The sequence below is a fragment of the Cucurbita moschata genome, unplaced genomic scaffold, assembly GCF_002738365.1.
Source record: "Cucurbita moschata cultivar Rifu unplaced genomic scaffold, Cmos_1.0 Cmo_Scf00027, whole genome shotgun sequence".
In the NCBI taxonomy this organism is placed as follows: Eukaryota; Viridiplantae; Streptophyta; class Magnoliopsida; order Cucurbitales; family Cucurbitaceae; genus Cucurbita; species Cucurbita moschata.
In genome coordinates this window covers 2,677,796-2,697,334 of record NW_019268543.1, presented here as the reverse complement: position 1 = coordinate 2,697,334, position 19,539 = coordinate 2,677,796, and the positions used below count along the sequence as shown (strand labels likewise).

Below are 19,539 nucleotides of genomic sequence, written 5' to 3'. Positions count from 1 at the left end.
GGATCTCAAATGGGTTATCAAATGACTATGTTTTAGTCGTCTAAAAATTTGGAGAAGACAATTAAAATTAGGAGAACCTGACGCGTTTATTAAATGCCGAGAGTTTATTAAACAATTTCGATTGGTATAAGGCTTTTTCGAAAGACTAAAAATAAAATTACGAGAGTTTATGCTCAAAGTTGACAATATCATACTATTGTGGAGAGTTATGGTCTTTCACATGGTATTAGAGTCTTGCCAATAGAATCCTCAGATGTCGAACAAAGAAGTCGTGAGTCTCGAAAGTGTAGTCAGATGTGACTTAAATGTCAAACAAAGAGTGTACTTTATTCGAGGGCTCTAGAGAAGGAGTCGAGTATCGATTAAGAGGAGGTTGTTCTAAAGTTCCAAAGGAGGCCTCAAGGGAGGCTCTATGGAAGGTCGTACAATTGTGTAGGGTCGTAGTTTCTAGTACACTAATCACTGGACATCATCAAGTACGCTAAAAACACATAAGTAGTAAGTCCACCTCAAGATAAATGCTCTCTTATTTTGACTTTTCCATAGTCTTCGAAACAGGAATGAGTTCTTTGTCGTGTGAGAACTCGAGAACCGTCACGATAGAGAGGAGTTTCTCTTTTAATCTCGAAGGAAATAATTAAGCTCTTAAACAAACACGTTGCATAGATTAGGCGAAAAAGTGTTATATTCCAAAAGCAAGAGAACATGGGGCATGCGAGTGTGAGAGGGGAAAAGGCAAAATTCCAAAGGTAAAAAAGAGCATTTCAAAAGGGAGAGAGTCGCTGTAAAGTAAAGTGTGTTTAGGGTTACCCTTAATTGGGGATTTAGTGTTGGGTGAACCCAAGAACAGAGCATCCTAACACACAAACGTTGTTACCAATGTTTTGGGATCCAATTTTAAGGTTTGGATTTGTTTGTTACTTTATAAAAATAAAATAAAATAAAAATGTCTAATTAACGCTCGAGCCATACCAACAAGAGAGTAAAGAACGAATGATCTTCCAATAAAAAAGAGTGATCGAGTCTTGCTCGAGAGAGACATTGAAAAGCTCAGTGTCAATTTTGTCCTCATCTTTCTTTTATACTCAAACATCTTGTCCCTTAAATCGAGGTAATTATGAATTAACTATCTGAATAATTATAAATTTTAATCACTCTTATTTATCTAATTGATGCGGTGATAAAAATTTAAATTTTGTACCGTTTCGTTCAAGATTATAATATTTAATTAGTTTGATTAGGTTTAAATTGACATAAACAACCATTTAAAATTTGTAATATCAACCGTGGTAAGTTAAAAGGGGCAAAATCAAAATTTTAAAACGTGCAAGGATAAACCAATCTAGTCAGAGTTGTTTGGTCAAAAGATACCTTAATTTTTCGTGCTTTTATATATATATATAAACATGTATGATAAAGATAGGGAGTGTAATTTAATGGTAATAAAATAAAGATAAAGGTTAAAGTGTGACATTGTTACCTAACTTTGGAAATCAAACTATAGTCTAAAAATTAATGAATGTTACTAAAATTTGTATTTACTTTTAAATTCAAATGATTTAAGTGCACCCAATGTGAAAAAAAGCAAAAGCCACTGCAAATAATTAAAAAAAATGCGGGAAAATTAAAATAATTGAAGTTTTTGTTATATTATATTCAATCAATTTTAACCTAATGCGAGTTGTATTATTTTAAACGGTTTCTGTATAGATGCAGATAAATTATGTAAAATATCGTAATTAAAAAAAAATAAAAAAAATTATATGGATAACCTTTTAAAAATATATATTATATATATATACTAATTAGTGATTAACGAGATAATCAATTGTTTAATTAAAGTTATATAAATGGATTAATTAGGTGGTAATCCGTATATTAGGGAATGTGTTTATGTTAATTATAATATATATATTTATATACGAGAAAATACCAAATATTTGGACAAAAAGTCAGTATCGGTTTCGTAAATTTAGGCGCGAAAAAGATGGGCCCACCTCCCCAGACAGCAGCTCCTCCTGATTCTGACAGAGTACACGTGTCAGCATGGGACGAAAAAAAACAGCAACCCGGTACGTTTGGCTCCTCTTCGTGTTCTAAATGACAATTCTAACCCTCTTCTACTAATTAAATTACCCCATCGTGCCCCCTGTTTCTCACGTGACGCTTGAGTTGAGACTGGCATTTCAAAATTTATCGCCACGTGTTATTATTTTAATTTAATGCAATTCCTAAATTTGAAAAGGAAAATAAAGGAAATACACTAAATAGTTAATTTACCATTTAAGTTACTATCATTTTCATTTTACAATATTAAGTCTAACACATGGAACCGACGTGAAATTATTCATCCTCGAATGTACAGACATTTTATTTGATTCCAACATCTTCCTCCTTCTCTCGCCACTTTATGACGCGAGTCGTATGGGGAGACTCATAAGTACGGTTTTTAGTGGGATATGGGTAAAAAACGGGATTTGAATTGAAAAGACCTAACAAAATAAACCCTTATCTCGGATTGGAGATGCTAACAATGTGGAATGTAAATCAAAGTCTCGAAAGAGTAGCTTCCACAACTGACTCAATAATCAAAACCTTTATTATTACATGTATCTCAATATTTCAGTTCCTTCTCTGAGATTCCTTGTTTTCCCCTCTCGCTCTAAAAATCACGCTCTCATCCTTCTAAACGCCTTGTAATTGAACTCCAAGTTCCATATCATAAGTAAAGCAAACCCTGATATTTATCGACTCTCGAGTAATAGTTTCACCAAACAACATTCACATATAAATATATACTTGGAAGAATTTTTTTTTTCTTAATACGATTTAAAGAAATTAGAAAGGGGAAAGAAAAAAAAAGAAAAAGAAAAAGTGTGTTGGGTCGGGTCGGGTCGGGTCGGGCCCGGAGGGAAGGAACCGATGGCTTCTCTAACCTGTCTTCTTCTGTGCATCCGAGAGAGAGAGGTTTTGTGGTTGTGATTCCTTATATGTCCATTCCCCATCTTCCTTCTTTAACCTAAAAAGGAACGCCCTTTTCATCCCCTTCATAGCCTCCTTCTCTATTCCGCCAGTCTTTTCAGGCCCCATCTTCCACAGCTCAGCTCCACGCTAAACGACCATACACATTACACTCCACAAGAACAAGCCCCTCTGCTACCCAATACCCTTTTTGTTCTTATTCCCTTCAAAATCCAACCGCAATCCATAATCGCCCGCTCCTGCCTTCTGCCCTCTGTTTTTCGCAGTCCAAAACAGAGAAAAGGGGTTTCTGATGGCGCCTTATTATATTAGAACTCATCGGAATCGGAGCCACCGCCGCGGTGCCTCCGATGGGTTGCCGTTTATCAGCGATGAATGCTTGATTGAAATGGTTAAGAAGGAAACCCATCACTTGCCTCTTGATGGGTACCTCGGGAAGTTCCACAACGGCGACTTGGATGTCCGAGCAAGAACAGAGGCCGTCGATTGGATTAAAAAGGTGAGTATTGGTCTTGATTCGATGATTTTCGAAGTTTATTTCTTCTGTTCTTCATTGATCAAAGCTTAATATCCAAACCCATTTCTTCATTTTTCTTGATCAACAGGTGAGTACTCATTTCAGATTTGGACCTCTCTGTATATACTTAGCCGTAAACTACTTGGATCGCTTCCTTTCTGCTTATGATCTACCCGTAAGGACGACGATCGTCTTCGGTTAATTCATCGTATCGATACGATTCGATGTCTAATTGTTCTTGTGCCATTTGCAGAAAGGCAAAGCTTGGACAATGCAGCTGCTTGCTGTGGCATGTATGTCCCTTGCAGCTAAATTGGAGGAGACAGAAGTCCCTCTCTCGTTGGATTTACAGGTTCGACGATTGTTTCGATACTCGTTTGATCGAAAACGATTCACATTTCGCTAATAACGATCGGATTCGATCACAGGTGGGTGGATCGAAGTTTGTGTTTGAAGCAAGAACCATTGAAAGAATGGAGCTTTTAGTGTTGACAACATTGGGATGGAGAATGCAAGCAGTTACACCTTTCTCATTTATCGATCATTACCTCCGAAAGATCCACGACGACGAATTATCTCTCGAAATGTCAATCGGGCAATCCAGTCATCTACTCTTGAACATAATACATGGTGCTATTTCGTTCTTGGACGTAATCGTTGTTGTGTCGATGAGTTTCGAAATGGTTTTGATCGATCTTTCTTATAGGTATCGAGTTCTTGGAATTCAAACCGTCGGAGATTGCAGCAGCTGTGGCGATATCGGTCGCGGGGGAAGCTCAATCAGTGGACCCTGATAGAGCAATTCATCTTCTAATTCAGCAGCTCCAAATGGTAATAATATAGAAAAGAAGTTGATTGTTTGTGGAACATGATCATAATCTGATGCATACATTTATGTGCAGGAAAGAGTTCTTAAGTGTCTTAAGTTAATCGATGACACGTTCGTCTGCCGGGGTGGGTCGGGGAAGGGCTCGAGTGCGTCGATGTCGTCGGAGCGACGGAGCCCGAGCGGGGTGTTGGAGGTGACATGCTTGAGCTATACAAGCAATGATACAGCAGTTGGGTCATGTGCTAACTCAGATGCTACAAAGAGGAGGAGATTGAACAGACCCTGTGAAGTAAATTTTTGATGTGGTAATTTTAAAATAACAGCGGTAATTTTAAAGGAAGAGGAGGAGGAAGTGGGAAGTGTTTGATTTTGAGATACACTTTCTTCTACGTGGCTAATTTGTATTGGTTGAGACCAAAAAAAGGAAAAACAAAGAAATTAAAAAAAAAGAAAGTGAAATTGTCTATTTTTTTTTAAATATAAATTATGGAATTGTTTAATACATATTTTGTTGAGTCATTTAAATAGTGTTTTGTAAACGCACTATGGGCAGAGAGTTTACAGCGCTTTGCGTTGACTATTGGTCTAACTATGACTCGGTTTTGTTCTTTAGCTTATTTGGTAAAACCCCATCCCAATAATAACAGTAATTAAAATTTAAATTTTAAATTTTAAAAAATGTCTAGGATTTTTTTTTTTTTTTTAAGCCATGAATTGGGTGTCAAAAACTCTCCCAATAGACTAGGATGATGAAAGTCCCACATCTGCTAATTTAGAGAATGATCATGAGTTTATAAATAGGCATTTTAGGGAAGTTCAAAGTAAATCCATGAGATCTTATGCTGAAAGTGGAAAATATCATATCATTGTGGAGAGTTGTGTTTAAACACGTGGTATTAGAGTTATGCCCTAAACTTAGTCGTGCCAATAGATTGGTAATAAAGGACTCCAAAAAGAAAAAGGATTCAAGCCTCCGACTAAGACTCCAAAGAAGAGTCGAGGGGAGGTGTTGGATGGTGAAAGTCTCATCGGTTAATTCAGGGAATGATCATGGGAACACTCTCTCCATTGGTATGAGGTCTCTTGGGAAAGCCCAAAGCAAAGCCATGGTCGTGTTCGTCTAACAATAGACAAATCGTGAGGTTAGCGACGATACGGGTGAAAGTGAACAATATCGGTAGGCTTGAGCTGATTGTTTAATAAATGAGGCCCGTCACACTTTCTCGCATTTCAATTTAGAGAGAGAATAATGATGTCATCTTTTTGTATGGCAATATAGACAATTTTACTGAGTTGGTGATTCACTGTCATTTTATGTTTATCTTACCCACTTTTACCCCGATATTGGGTACTAATATAACATGGGCTTATGTAGGCCCACATAAAATGGGCTGGGTTTTACTCTTGAAGTTGGCCCATATGGATGAATGGGCCGTTGGGCTAAACCAATGAAGATATGATAGCCCAACCGACGAATTGTTGTGTTTTCTTTAATAATATTAAAAAAAAAAATGGAGAAGAAGAAAAGGCAGAAACAGAAAGTACGGCCGTAACTTCCAGTGCCGGCTAGCTAGTCTTCCGCGATGAGCGCTGGTACGTGGTCCCCACCTAATTTCTTTTGATTTAATTTAATTATATAAATTCCCCCCTCGCGTGCACTCTCTCCGCATTAAATTATAGTTTGACCAAAAAATCCTTCCCTATGGAAGTCCGAGCCTAAGCGTGCTGCAATGCATGCGCCTACCACTCCCACTCCCACTCCCTGCTACTAGATCCCAACCCCGATTCCCTCACCCAACTGTTTCCTCAACACTCCCCCTTCCCCAATCCTCAACACCCAACTGTCCACCCCTCACTATGATTAAACACAAAACTTACCTATTCAATGTAAAAAACATCAAATTTACTGTTCAACCCTGGGTGCCGTTAATGGGTTTCAAGAGAGAGAGAGAGAGAGAGAGAGAAATGGCGTCTGAGATAAGACGGCATGTCCATCAAAAAGTCGCCACCCGCGTGAGTGACTTTTCAATTTCTTTTTTAATTAATTAATTAATTTATTTTTAATTTTCTAAAATTATTGAGTGGACACTGTTGTGAAGATTTGTGGTCGGAAACACCAAGATTTTCTTCCCACTTCTTTATTATTTTCCTTTCTAACCAGACTAATTTATTAAATTAATTATTTATTTTCAAATTACTCCCTTGCCCTTCCACTTCTTCCTTTTCTTATTTATTTTATTTTCCACGTGTATTATTATTTCTCCCATAAAAACAAATTAATATTTATTTTCTCTTTTAATTGGTGAAATTCCATGATATAATAACCCATTATTGCATTATTGATCCAGTTGAAAATTACAAATATCTTTTAATAAACTCGTGCTTTTAACTTTGAATACAATCGATAGTCAACATATTTGACTTTTTTAATATCTAATTCTTTACGTAGAATGATCGATAATTAATGTATGTATGATTATTATTTATTCGACATTTTCTTATTTAAATTTAATGGGCCGATGATATTTAGTATCTAATAGGTAGGTAAAAGGTCAATTATTAATTAACAGCTGAATGATTTAAAATAAATAATAATAATAATAATAAAAGAGATGTTTCAAATTAGTAGGACGATGATCTCACAATTAAAAGCCTTAATTCCACCGTTAATTATAGTGTTGGTGGCCCCACATCTTGCTTTATTTATTTATTTATTTTTCCAATCCCCACCCATATCATATTCACATCCCAACTTCACCCACCAATGTACGGATGGGTTTGCACGCGCTCATAATTTTTACGTGGCTTTGTTGCGTTTTACTTTTACCCTTTTTATTATTATTAAATTTATAAAATTTATAAAAAAAAAATTTACTTGTTTATTTTACTTTTTTTACCTGATAATTTGTTACAGGTGGATAATGCTGACGTGTGAAAGCTTTTTTTTTTTTTTTCTTGGGTGGACAAAAAAGTTATTATATTATTATTATTTTTTGGCTTTATTAATGCTGGTTTTCCCTAATTTAATAACCTGCTTTTCTTTTCCTTTTACTTTCAAAAACCTCACGCACTTCGATTCATTATCGCTAATGCTCCTTTCTTTCACACTCTTTATTATCAATTATTACTTTCTTTTTCATTTTCTTACTCCCTCTCAAGTATTTTCCCTTTTTCTAAAAAACAAAAAAACCCAATTTTTAATTATTATATATACTTTACTAATTTTGTGATAAATATTTTAATATTAAATTTTGCGCGTGTATTACCTACCCATCACGTGATTGATTGGTAACATTAAGGTGACTCGTGTACCTAATTATCAGACGATGGCAGCTTTTCATGAAAATACTCGTGTTGTTAGGATCGATACCAGTTGTTAGCTCTGATATTATATTAGACGAACACGACTCTCCACAATGGTATGATATTGTCCACTTTGATCATAAGCTCTCATGACTTTGCTTTGGGTTTCCCTAAAAGGGCTCGTTTCAATGGAGAGAGTATTCTTTGTTTATAAACCCACGATCATTCCCTGAATTAGCTGTTGTGGGACTTTCATTATCCAACACCTCCCCTTAATCGAGCGTAATCGAGGCTCGACTCCTTGGGAGTCTTTTTGTTCGACATTTGAGGATTTACCAATCTATTGACACGACTAAGTTTAGGGCATGACATTGATACCATGTTGTTAGGATCGATACCAGTTGTTAGCTCTAATACGATGTTAGACGAACACGACTCTCCACAATGATATGATATTGTCCACTTTGAGCATAACCTCTCATGGCTTTACTTTGGGCTTCCCCAAAAGTCCTCCTTCCATCTGAGAGAGTATTCTTTGTTTATAAAGCACGATCATTCCCTAAATTAGCCGATGTGAGACTTTCATCATCCAACAACTCGAACTATAGATATCAATTTGTAGTGGAAGTTGATATAACAATACTCGTAACCGAGTTCCTCAGTGATCTAGCTCGATACAATTTTTTTTTTTTAATTAATGAATAAAAACTGTGGAGTGGAACTGTTGAGGGTTGACTTTAGAATTAAGTGGCATTGGTTAATGGAATTATATTAAGGTTTTTAGATTTATTTATTTTATGGTTATTATTTATTATTATTTTTTGGTGTTTTCAGTCCGAATATCTCGGGTCGGCATGATTAAGACCGTGCTTCCATCTAAACCTAATGTCAAATGCCTAATAATTATGTTTGAAAATTAATTAAAAAGTAATCCATTCTTACCCTCCTTAACTTTACTGTTTTAATTTAAAATTCTAATAAAATGTCAATATGTAAAATTTATTTATTTATATTCAGTTTTAATATATAATTCTAAATTAAATAAATTTATAACAAACACAACCCAACATTTTTATTTATTTAAATCATATTTTTTTTTAATTTTTATAGAAATAGAAAAAAAAAGTAAAATTAAATTAAATTGATGAGATTATGGCATAGCGACTGTCATAGTTCGCATATTACCTGGAAAATCATGAGCATGCCATCCGCACGTGTTTGATGATGGAAATTATTTTATTTTATTTATTTATTTATTCCTTTTTGGAGCTCAAATCAACGAAACTTATTCGTGCTATCTCGAGCCCACGGAACTAATTTCGAAAATGATGTCTTCCAAATAAAGCAAAAGAAAAGCTTTCAAATCATATAACACTTGTGAAGGAAGTTTATTATTACTTAAAAATAATTTCAATTATTTATTTATTTATAATTTTAATTCCCTCTTTGTTTCTTTTTCTTTTATTTTTTTTATTTTTATTTTTTAAAATAAATAAAAAGAAAAAAGAAAAAAGCTTTGGAAGCGTGAATGTTGTTGTTGGAGAATCCACAACCAAATTGGCTCCACGGCCGTATGTCCCACGCGCCCCACCATACCTAAGCCAACTTTTTTTTTTAATTAAAAAAACACCAACCTGCTTACGTGTCACACGTTTCCACTTCCTTTTCTTTTTTAATTACTTATTGACTTTATAATTAAACATTAAATTATAGTTTTAATCATATAATTGAAATAATATTATTTTATAAATTCAAAAATTATGCCGACAATTTTCTAATATAAAATTGTTTACGTAATTTTATCCAACTATAAAAAAAAAAAGATAATAATAATAATTTACAAGAATATGTCTAAAAATATAATAAAGTCTTTAAACATTATTATATTGTTAAAAATTATTGTAGGTCCCGTATTGATTATTAATTTATTTCATATTCATACAAAACAATTTACATTAATGCCAAGAGCGGCATTATATTATACATTATGATATTGCAAATGTAACGCATAGTAATCCGATCTTATTTTAAAATTGAAAATGCTGCTTTCACAGCATGGCTTCTCATTCCACGTTATAATGGAATTTTATTATTAATTTATCCCTTTTTTTTAATTAAAAAATTATTAAATTTTATTGAATGTAAAGTGACGTGGAAGCCGCATTCACCAATCACCGTATTAGATGGATAAAATAGAATTTTAAATTTTAATTCTAAATGCAATAATTGAATTAAGTTTATTTATTTATAAAAAATTATATTCTAAATGGATTAAATTATTACTCTGAGATTTTAAGGAATAAATTGATTCAATGCACCATGAAAATAAATGAATTTATTTTTTTTAATTGATTGAAAATTATTAATTATTATTATTTTCCCTCAATTATCGTAAGAACGAACCCACAAAAGTACAAACAAACACGTTCACATGCTCGTGGTAAATTGAAAATACATTATTTTTTTAGACAACGTTCCAATTAGTAGTACATTTATGACATTTTTAATTTCATATCATATTATCTCGAAATTTAAACATTTTTTTTAATTAAAAATAACTTTTGGACCAAAGTTATCGAGATAAATATAATTGCATTCAAATTGAAAGGAACGGACATAAAAGAAACTAAATGATGTTGATTTGACATTCGAAACATTAAAATATATCAATCCCTCACATTAGAGGAAATATTTCTTATCATGTTTGTAGGCACGTACCATTGTTATTTAAATATCAAAATTTAATTATTTTAAATATTAGTAACACGATAAATTAACGGAGACCACAATGTGTATTTTTGATTGGTGAATAGGCTATATTTATTATTTTTAAAAAAATGAAATTAATAGAAAAATACTTTATATTTTTAATAAATTAAAATGTTAAATATTTATTTTACGGAACCATTGATCGTTACACACACCTTCACATCACATCATCCAAAAGTACCAAACATCACAGCCCATGAAAAAGGGCTGAGCGTGGAAAAGGACGTAATTGCCCCCATGATTCTGAAAGTGAGCAAGGCATGGACGGCCACAAAATGGGAAAAACATATGATTGGTCAACAGTATCATGGGTGGGACCCACGTTATCTAAGTTGAACGGTCAAGGTACAAATGATTAATGTTGATGCAAAACATAGGATTCCAGCCCTTCTTTTATTCTGAGTAATGAACTTTCTAATTTTCTGGTCTTTAATGGCTTCCGGCGACTGCTTTTGCAAAGCCAAATTTCCCCTTTGAATCATTGTTGCCATTGGCTGGTCATAAAGATGAGAAGAATGATCAATGAATCAGAAAATTTTAGTCTCTTTTCATACCTAATTCTTTTTGTATTGGATTTGTGGGGTTCGTTGCGAGATGAACGTACATTATTTTGTCGACCTTTTACTCTTATCTGCAACTCCGTTCATTTACTTTTAATACGAGATCTCGTATCGATTTGAAGGAAAGGGTGTAGAAAGCTCTCAATATGCGTCTGGAAACTAAAAAAACAATATGGACTATAAAATAATATTTGAGTTAGATACCATGTAGTGTGTTAGTAAGAATTGGTTTGGTCAAATCAAACCAGGGTTCGAGTAGTTTTGACCAGACCCGAACCCTCCGTCTCGGACGTCATTGTATAACTAACCACGATGGGCACGCGGAACCACGGCCCACCCGGCCCAATTCCCACGGGCTTTGGATTTAATTTTATTTTTTGTTTTAAAGTTGATTTTTATTAGGGAGGGACGTAATTGGCAATGTTACCGCAGTTCCATCATTGTACACTTATACCTTGCGTGCGCCCGCCGCGCACGTACGAGCGGGCCTTCTGCTTTTTAATTTATATTTATTTTATGGGTTCATTTAATTTGAGGGAAATGTAATTTCATTGCAAATTTGCAATTAATAATAATATTATTATTTGTGTGAAATTGAATTCTATATATAATTTCAGGCTCCGTGCAATCTACAAGTTTCGCCTTTGACTGTATTCATTGTTTCGCCTTCTTCTTTCTCCGTGACGCTCTTTCAGTACTGTGTACGATCTGTGAAATTTCTCAGCTCAGCTACCTTCCTTCGCTCTCTGCACGGTTCTTCAGGGGATTTCGTTTTCGTGAGTAATTTTTATCTCTACCTTCCTTCCTCCCTTGATTTCTTTCATTTTCTCGCCGGCGATTTACTGTAATTTGCTTTCTTAACTCTGTTATTTTGAATTTTGTCTCTGAATCCCTGCTTCACGAACCCGAACATGATCTTGTTTCTCTTCTTCTTATACTTATTAGTCTGCAACTTCATGATCTGTGATTCTGCTATGCTGCTGTACCTGTCTTTACACTCTTTTCTTTGATAACGCCTCTCTGGCTTTTGAAAGGACAAGTTGAATTTAATTGCTTCAGGTTGCCTGCGTTTTCTGTTTACGCCCTCTCTCTCTCTCTCTCCGTTTTTTTTTATGATGTTCGTGCTCGTCTCTTGTTTATGGAGTCACTTGGAATATTTCGTTAATTTTTATTGTGAAGATATTTGTCGTGGTTGAATTGGTTTCAGTTATGAAGACGATGAAATTTTGAGTTCCGTGTATGGCGTTTTTTTCTCTGCGCCTTGTGTTTGAATATGACTAGAATCTCGTTTTTATGGAGTTGAGCGGTGTTTCTAATGGTGTAATGAAATAAAAATTTGCAGGAGTTTTGAATTGTCGTTGACGGAGCTAATTTGTGGAGATCAGGTTGAAACAGCATGCGGTGGTGTTTGAGTCTCTCAGTCGACGTTTTTCGCAAAGTCGTTTCGTTGAACTTATACTGTAGAGTTATTCTGTAATTCTTCTCCGATCGTAGATCGATTCTTCTCTTTCCTTCGTCATATTCTTATAAAGCTATCATCCATGGGATCCAACTTTCTCGTCGTAGTTCCTTGTTATGTCCGCCAGATTAGTTGAAATTTTAATTTGTTTCTTTTCACCTTCCTTCGCTTTGAGAAATCCATTTTAGTATCCTACTTCCAGTTTTCAGTCTTATTTCTTTCAATTACGCTTGAAGAAGGTGATTTACCTAGTGTAGTTGGCTGTGAATCTCATTCGATCGTGGTAGACGGACATTTACTCTGTTTCTCTCTGGACAATTGTGCTATTACTCGTATTGAAGGGCTAGGGTAGTAGTTATGGTGTGCCAAGCAGCTAGTCAAACAAGATTTCGAGCATTGAAACATGAAAATGGGATTGCTGGAAGTTCCACCATAATAGTTAGAGTCATAGCATGCTTTCAACCTCTCCAGGATTGTCAGGTTCGTATTTAAATTCTTAAATGCCGTCTTTATGATTAATACGATCTTGAATGAACATTATTAGAGGAAATACCTGTTTACGTTTGATCTCATGCCCATTTTTTATACTTTTTTCAGGCTGAGTACTTTCGTCATTTGCTGAAACCAGTCACGTAGATAGATTCTGTATTCTTGCGTTCATATTAAGCTGGCGTCTTTTGTTATTTTTCTTAATCCTAAGAGATACGGAAACTGCAATCACTAGTTTACAACACCCTCTTTCTGGTATGTTTTACTCGTCCATCATTGTTTGTCCTTTCCCACTGGCTTGCTCCATTTTTCAGATACTAAACCGTTGTTAGTTCTGTCATCCATGTAGGTGAAACTAAATTGTTTTGATTGGATGGGAGAAGCTTGGGAAGCCGGACGTCCTCCTAAGCTTCTTTTTGATTGGCAACCATCTCTGTTAAATTCTTTTGGTACTGTACCGAATCTGGGCCAATCTAATCCCACTGCTTCAAGTATTGGCAACAATATGGTCATAACGAATGGATCTTACCCAGGAAACTCTGCATTGAAGGTCCCTCAGTCCCAGGCAGGCCTAATGAATGAACCGTGTAATTGGTTTGATTGCTTTGAACCTTCACCTCAAGTAACTTTACCTGTTAAGAGTCCTATTTACCATGATAAACTAGCGGCTCTAACTAAAGGACTTTCGAAGGAGGCTCTGGCACCTCTTTCTAGCTCGGGAGCTCAGCCGAAGGAATTTCTTGTCATTGATCAATCTGCAGATAAAACAACTTTGGTTTTATGTTCTGGAGTTGGTGGTCCTGTTCAGTTACTTACTTCATTGAGTCCACAACCTACTGCTCCTTGTAAATTCAATGGAGAAGATACAGGGAAGAAACGTGATTTCATTTATGACTCGAAACTAGTTTGGTCAAATGATTTTTCTGGGAACCATGTGAGTGAGGAGCAGAGTGAGATGCAAGAAGACACAGAAGAACTCAATGCTCTCCTCTACTCAGAGGATGAAAGTGAATTTGATGAGGATGATGATGATGAAGTTACAAGCACTGGTCATTCACCGAGCACAATGACAACTAAAGATCAACAGTATGACTGTGAGGAAAAGAACGAAGAAGTTGCTAGCTCTGCAGGTTCAACTAAGAAACGTAAAATCGATAGAGTTTATGATGTAATGTCACTAATGGACACTGCAAGTTCACTAATGCCTCGAAGATCCCCCGAGTACGAGGACGATGCTGAATCTAGCTGTGGAAACTTAGGAAGTCGGGATATGGAGGATGTGGATTCCTCATGTATCAACAACAAAAAGATGAGAAAAGAGAAAATACGCGAAACCGTGGGCATCCTCGAGGGTTTAATTCCTAATGGGAAAGGCAAAGAGGCCGTTGTTGTTCTAGACAAGGCAATTCAGTACTTAAAAGCATTGAGAGTGAAGGCAGAGGCTGCATTTGGGGTCAATGCATGCTGCTGAGAATATGTCTGTGAATAGGATGGGTTCAATTGTAGTATGTCTATGTTTTTTACATGTTATTTTGATAGGAAAACAATGGTGGACCGACCACCACGTTGAATAAGTTAGGGAAACTTCATGCATTGGTTAGAAATGAGCAGAAGATTGGGTTTAAAAGGTGGAGAAGAAAGAAGAAACAAATACATAACTCCCCCACCTGAACAAGTGGAAATGGTGGGGTTGAAAAGAGGGGTCCCTAATAAAGAAACGCACGCCCTTGTTCACTGGGGGGGGGGGGCCCCCCGCCCCTCTCCGCCCTGCCTTTTTCTAATGCCACTTCCAGTGGAGTTTGCTGTATTTGCAGGAGGTCATGAAGCAGTCAAAGGCTTTCCACCTTCCACCTTCCACCTTCCGCCTGGCAGCTTTATTAGAACTATTGGGAGTTTGTTTCTTCCTTTGTGGAGGAAGGAGGAAGAAAGAAGAAAGGTTAGCCAAAATTAGTTATGCGTTTGTTTGTTTGGGTTTGGTTGGTAGTAGTAGTGGGTTTGGTTGTGAGTTATAATTGTAGGGTTGGTGTGTGTATGTATGTAGAAGCGTCGCATGCAAGCATTTATGATAATGAGAGCGATGTCTTTTGTACTTTATTATTATTATTATTATTATTATTTGTCTTTAAGCGTAAACAATAGAAAGAAAAGAAAGATTTAATCTGTTTGTGTTGGAGATGATGATGTGTACAGTAGAGAGAGAGGGGGGGACCACCAGGAGAAGGGAGGGAGTTAGTGCATTATTAAGGATGTGGATAATGGCATCTGAATCTGCATGTGATGTGGCACGCGTGTGAGATTTGAATGGTTGCGAGTTGATCTCTGCTTATGATTATGATATATGCTCTTATGGGTTAGGTTCTTCTTTTATTTCGAAGTTATGGAATCCCAAATTCCCAATTTACCCTCCCTCCTCTTGCCTTCTTTTTACATCTACATATTTGTTTTAACTTGGGATGGGTGAGGGCTTTAATGAGATTTTCTTTCCTCTTCTTTTTTCTTTTAGATTTGAGGTAATACTAGTACTAGTCTAGCTATTTTATCTCTTATTATTTATTTTTTATAATCTCAAAACTTTAGAATTTCATTATTTGTTTTTAATTAAAGATAAAAGGTCTAATGTATATACGTCAACATTAGTATAATTGATAGGGGAATCCCCGGTGGTAAGGAATCAAAACATAATTCAAAGGGCTTGTAGAATATAGAAAATCAGACTTACATTTCGATTTGAATATTAGAAATAGAATACCTTGGTTTAGACTAATAAGGAAGGGCTTTTCTTTTGTAACTATCTAATCCCACGGGCAATGGCCTGATTAAGGAAATTGCTGAAGACAGAGGGGAGAATTGAATCCAAGGCCTTGCCTCTAGGATCATCTTACCTTCTAACTAAGACTGTTTTATAATTCAATCGTCACCTTACTTAATTAGAGAGCAGATACTAGAGGGGAAGACTAGGCTTGAGAGCCTTTAAAGGTATAAGTTGTGATGTGATAGGCATGAAGTCAAGCAACCTATGAGTAAGTACTCCCGATCTATACCTTGGCTAGGTTTTCTATCCTTAAAGAGAATAAGCATCTTATTACGGATAAAACTAGAAATTTTCTTGTCTGAGTTCGTTCACATAATTCATCTTATTATCTCAATATATTGAAGAAAAAAAAGGTATACACGCAAGTGATAGGTGATTGTGTTGGAGGTTGTATATAGTCATTTTTAGCAGCCCAGCCCAAGAACAGAAAAAAACATAATGAGCAGCCCAGCCCACATTAAAGTCCTACGATCTCTTAGTGGTTCCATAGCTAAGGTGTTGTCTAAATTAGTCCCGTAATGGTCCGATCATAAAGGTCCAAGAGTGGTTTAGGGCTTGGGTCCATGTTGTAGAAGAAGTGTTTGTGGAGAATCAGGGCCCAAATAATTCATTCTCCAGGCCCAAATCATAGCCTTGGTCGAAGCGGAAATGGGCTGGGGTTGATGGGGTTGATGGGGTTGATGGGGTTGATGGGGTTGATGGGGTTGATGGGCTGGGCTCTGAAAAAAGAAGAATTGGTCAAAGAAAAGGGAAAGAAGTGAAGGTTGTGAGAGGTGAGGAAAGAGAGTGAGAAAAGAGAGACAGAAAGAGAAGGAGACAGAGAGTCAGACATCCCCCACTCCCTTTTATGACGTCTCGTCGCTATCTCTCTCTCTCTCTCTGGTCCTTTGGAATCTGACACACACCACGCAGACACTAACAACAAATATTTAAAAAAGAAAAACACACAGCTCTGCTTCTGCTTCTGAACGGAACGGGAAAACTAGGGTGGGGTACGGTACGGCCATGGTCGGAAGAGTGCAGCGTAATGTATGGGTGTGGTCATTTGGCACGTGCGTCCACACCGTACCAAACCCTGGATGGAATCTCTTTCCCACACTCCCATTCCCATCTTCTTTTACATTACCCCTCTATCTAAACCTTTTTTTAATTATATTTTTAAATATAAATTTCGAAATATACATAAATAAATGCGAGAAATAGGCCCTCCCCATTTGTGCCGACAATTAAATGGGCTTTCTTTTTAGGCCCAAACATATCTTTTTTTTTTTTTAATTTAATAAATATATTATTATTTAGGGTTGAATTTTGTGGTGCTTCCGGTTCCTAGACATTGGTGTTTCCGTGGTTCCCAATTATGGGCACCGCCTCCGTCCTTCCGATGTGGGAATGGGATTTCATGTTTATTTTTTTATTTTATTTTCCATTTTACAATAATTTTTTATTTATTTTTCTTTCCATTTATATTATAATATAACTTTTCACTATACTTTCAATTAAACTCAATTTTTCCGATGTGGGAATGGGATTTCATGTTTATTTATTTATTTATTTTTATTTTCCATTTTACAATAAATTTTTTTTTTATTTTTCTTTCCATTTATATTATAATATAACTTTTCACTATACTTTCAATTAAACTCAATTTTTCCGATGTGGGAATGAGATTTCATGTTTATTTATTTATCTTTTTTATTTTCCATTTTACAATAATTTTATTTATTTATTTTTCTTTCCATTTATATTGTAATATAAGTTTTCACTATACTTTCAATTAAACACAATTTTAATTATTTAGTTTTTAAACTTAAAAAATATTATATTATCCATTAATTACAAGTTAGCTATATCACGCAACATTACATACGTTACATTAAGTAGAACCGTTCATTTTTTTTTTTTTATGGTAAGTTGGACTAAATAGAAACGACAAGGAATTGAGTTAGATAATTTGAACGGAATAGAAACGACAAATAATCGAGTCACGTGATTTTCAAGCACACCAATTTAATTAGCTCAAAGTTAACACGATTTAATCCGATACACAACTACATACCTTAAAATCCAATCCTTCCAAACTTGATAAATAAATAAAAATTAACAAAATTCTTACCATAAATAATCTTTTAAAAGAATGTCGGTCGATTAAGTTGTTGTTAGATGAACAAGACTCTCTACAATGGTATAAATATTATCCACTTTAAGCATAAGCTCTTAGCTTTTGATAGCAGCGGACTTGCGATTGTACAACACTCACTTTCCAACGAGAGCTAAGTCAATTTGTTCTAGCGTCGCCTACAGCCAGAAAAGAGAAGTTATATAAGCAAGCAAGAGAGAAATAACAACCGCTCACACTATATAACTTTGGACAGAGAGAAGTTGATTGTGAATGTTCACAAAAGTTATTATAAACCTATGATCAATTACCTAAATTAGCGGATGTGAGACTTTCATCGAATAATTATAACATAGGTGTCAAAATTTTCAACAAAAAAAAAAAAATTTAAATACGTCAGCATGACGTCATGCACCGTTCTTCTCTCTCTTCTCGAGAATGCTCACAAAATCCTTTTTTTTTTTTTTTTTTTTAATGAAATATGCAAATTGCAACCATCTTTTTCAGTAACATAATAATTATTATTTTATTATCACATTAATTTCATTCACAAAACCCTAATTCATTCCTTCACGCAAACCATTCTACTTTCCAAATTCCCAAATTTTAAATTAAAAATTTAAATAAATTAAAACTAATATATATATATATATATATTTATGTTAGAAAACAGAGAGAGTAAAGACAGGTCCTTTTTTTGTGAAGGCTGTGCAAAAATTGATGGCCACTCTCTCACCCCTTTCTCTTATCCTTTCCTTTCTCTCTCTATAAATTATTATTATTATTATTATTATTATTATTTCTTGAAGTAAAATTAAAAAAAATATATATATTTTTTATTTGTTTTGTTTTAATCTAATCTCCGGCGGAGCAAAGTTTTCATTTTTATTTTTGGGGTTTTTTTGAAAATGGATTTCGATGAGGAGCACGACGACCAAGACGATGAAGTAATAGAGGAGATGCCCATCGCCCACCACTTCGACGCCACTCCGCCGCCGCCCGGTGAGGGTTCATCGGCGGAGAGGAAAACCGGAGGCGGCGGAGGAGGAGGAGGTAATATTAGATATAAAGAGTGTTTGAAGAATCACGCCATCGGAATCGGAGGGCAGGCGGTGGATGGGTGCGGCGAGTTTTTACCGGCGGGAGAAGAAGGGAGTATAGATGCACTAAAATGCGCCGCGTGTAACTGTCACCGGAATTTCCACCGGAAAGAAACGGATTCAGATCAGGGACATTACTATAACCTACACCAACATCATCAATTTTCTTATCGTGGGCCCCCACACCCTTCTACTTACGTGTACTTGACAGGTGCTCCAATTCAGCAGAGGCCATTGGCGTTACCGGCGGCAGTGTCAGGGAGGGAGGAGGAGGATAACACATCTAATCCAAGCAGTAGCGGCGGCGGAAGTGGGTTGTTGAAGAAGAGATTCCGGACAAAGTTCAGCCAAGAACAAAAGGAGAAAATGTTGGAGTTTGCTGAGAAAGTTGGGTGGACAATTCAAAAACACGATGAGGCTGACGTGGAAGAGTTCTGTCGGACCACCGGTGTCCGGCGGCAGGTGCTCAAGGTTTGGATGCATAACAACAAGCATACTTTGGGGAAGAAGTGCTCAAATGATTAGGGTTTGATAAAGTTTGTGAGTTTGAAATAACCCATTATTTTGTTCTTCATGTTCTTCACAAAAAAAAAAAAAAAAAAA

At 35.6% G+C, this 19,539-nt stretch overlaps 3 protein-coding genes across 4 annotated transcripts; all 3 read left to right on the top strand.

Moving 5' to 3' along the window:
* Window positions 1-2,965: 2,965 nt before the first annotated feature.
* Window positions 2,966-4,744, top strand: LOC111462990 (cyclin-D2-1-like). Of its 2 annotated transcripts, XM_023106817.1 has the most exons (6): window positions 2,966-3,481; window positions 3,588-3,674; window positions 3,753-3,851; window positions 3,928-4,129; window positions 4,206-4,330; window positions 4,402-4,744. In XM_023106817.1, the coding sequence occupies exons 1-6, from the start codon at window positions 3,275-3,277 to the stop codon at window positions 4,627-4,629; spliced, it is 948 nt and encodes a 315-aa protein (XP_022962585.1). In that variant the 5' UTR covers window positions 2,966-3,274; the 3' UTR covers window positions 4,630-4,744. The 2 variants fall into 2 exon arrangements, with proteins under 2 accessions (XP_022962585.1, XP_022962587.1); XM_023106819.1 differs by lacking the exon at window positions 3,588-3,674.
* A 6,844-nt stretch (window positions 4,745-11,588) lies between these two features.
* Window positions 11,589-15,008, top strand: LOC111462627 (transcription factor bHLH143-like). The gene is made up of 4 exons (XM_023106280.1): window positions 11,589-11,736; window positions 12,303-12,899; window positions 13,017-13,163; window positions 13,258-15,008. The coding sequence occupies exon 4, from the start codon at window positions 13,282-13,284 to the stop codon at window positions 14,377-14,379; it is 1,098 nt and encodes a 365-aa protein (XP_022962048.1). The 5' UTR covers window positions 11,589-11,736; window positions 12,303-12,899; window positions 13,017-13,163; window positions 13,258-13,281; the 3' UTR covers window positions 14,380-15,008.
* Window positions 15,009-18,661: 3,653 nt separating this feature from the next.
* LOC111462435 (zinc-finger homeodomain protein 2-like) lies at window positions 18,662-19,539 on the top strand. The gene has a single exon (XM_023105995.1). The coding sequence runs from the start codon at window positions 18,745-18,747 to the stop codon at window positions 19,459-19,461; it is 717 nt and encodes a 238-aa protein (XP_022961763.1). The 5' UTR covers window positions 18,662-18,744; the 3' UTR covers window positions 19,462-19,539.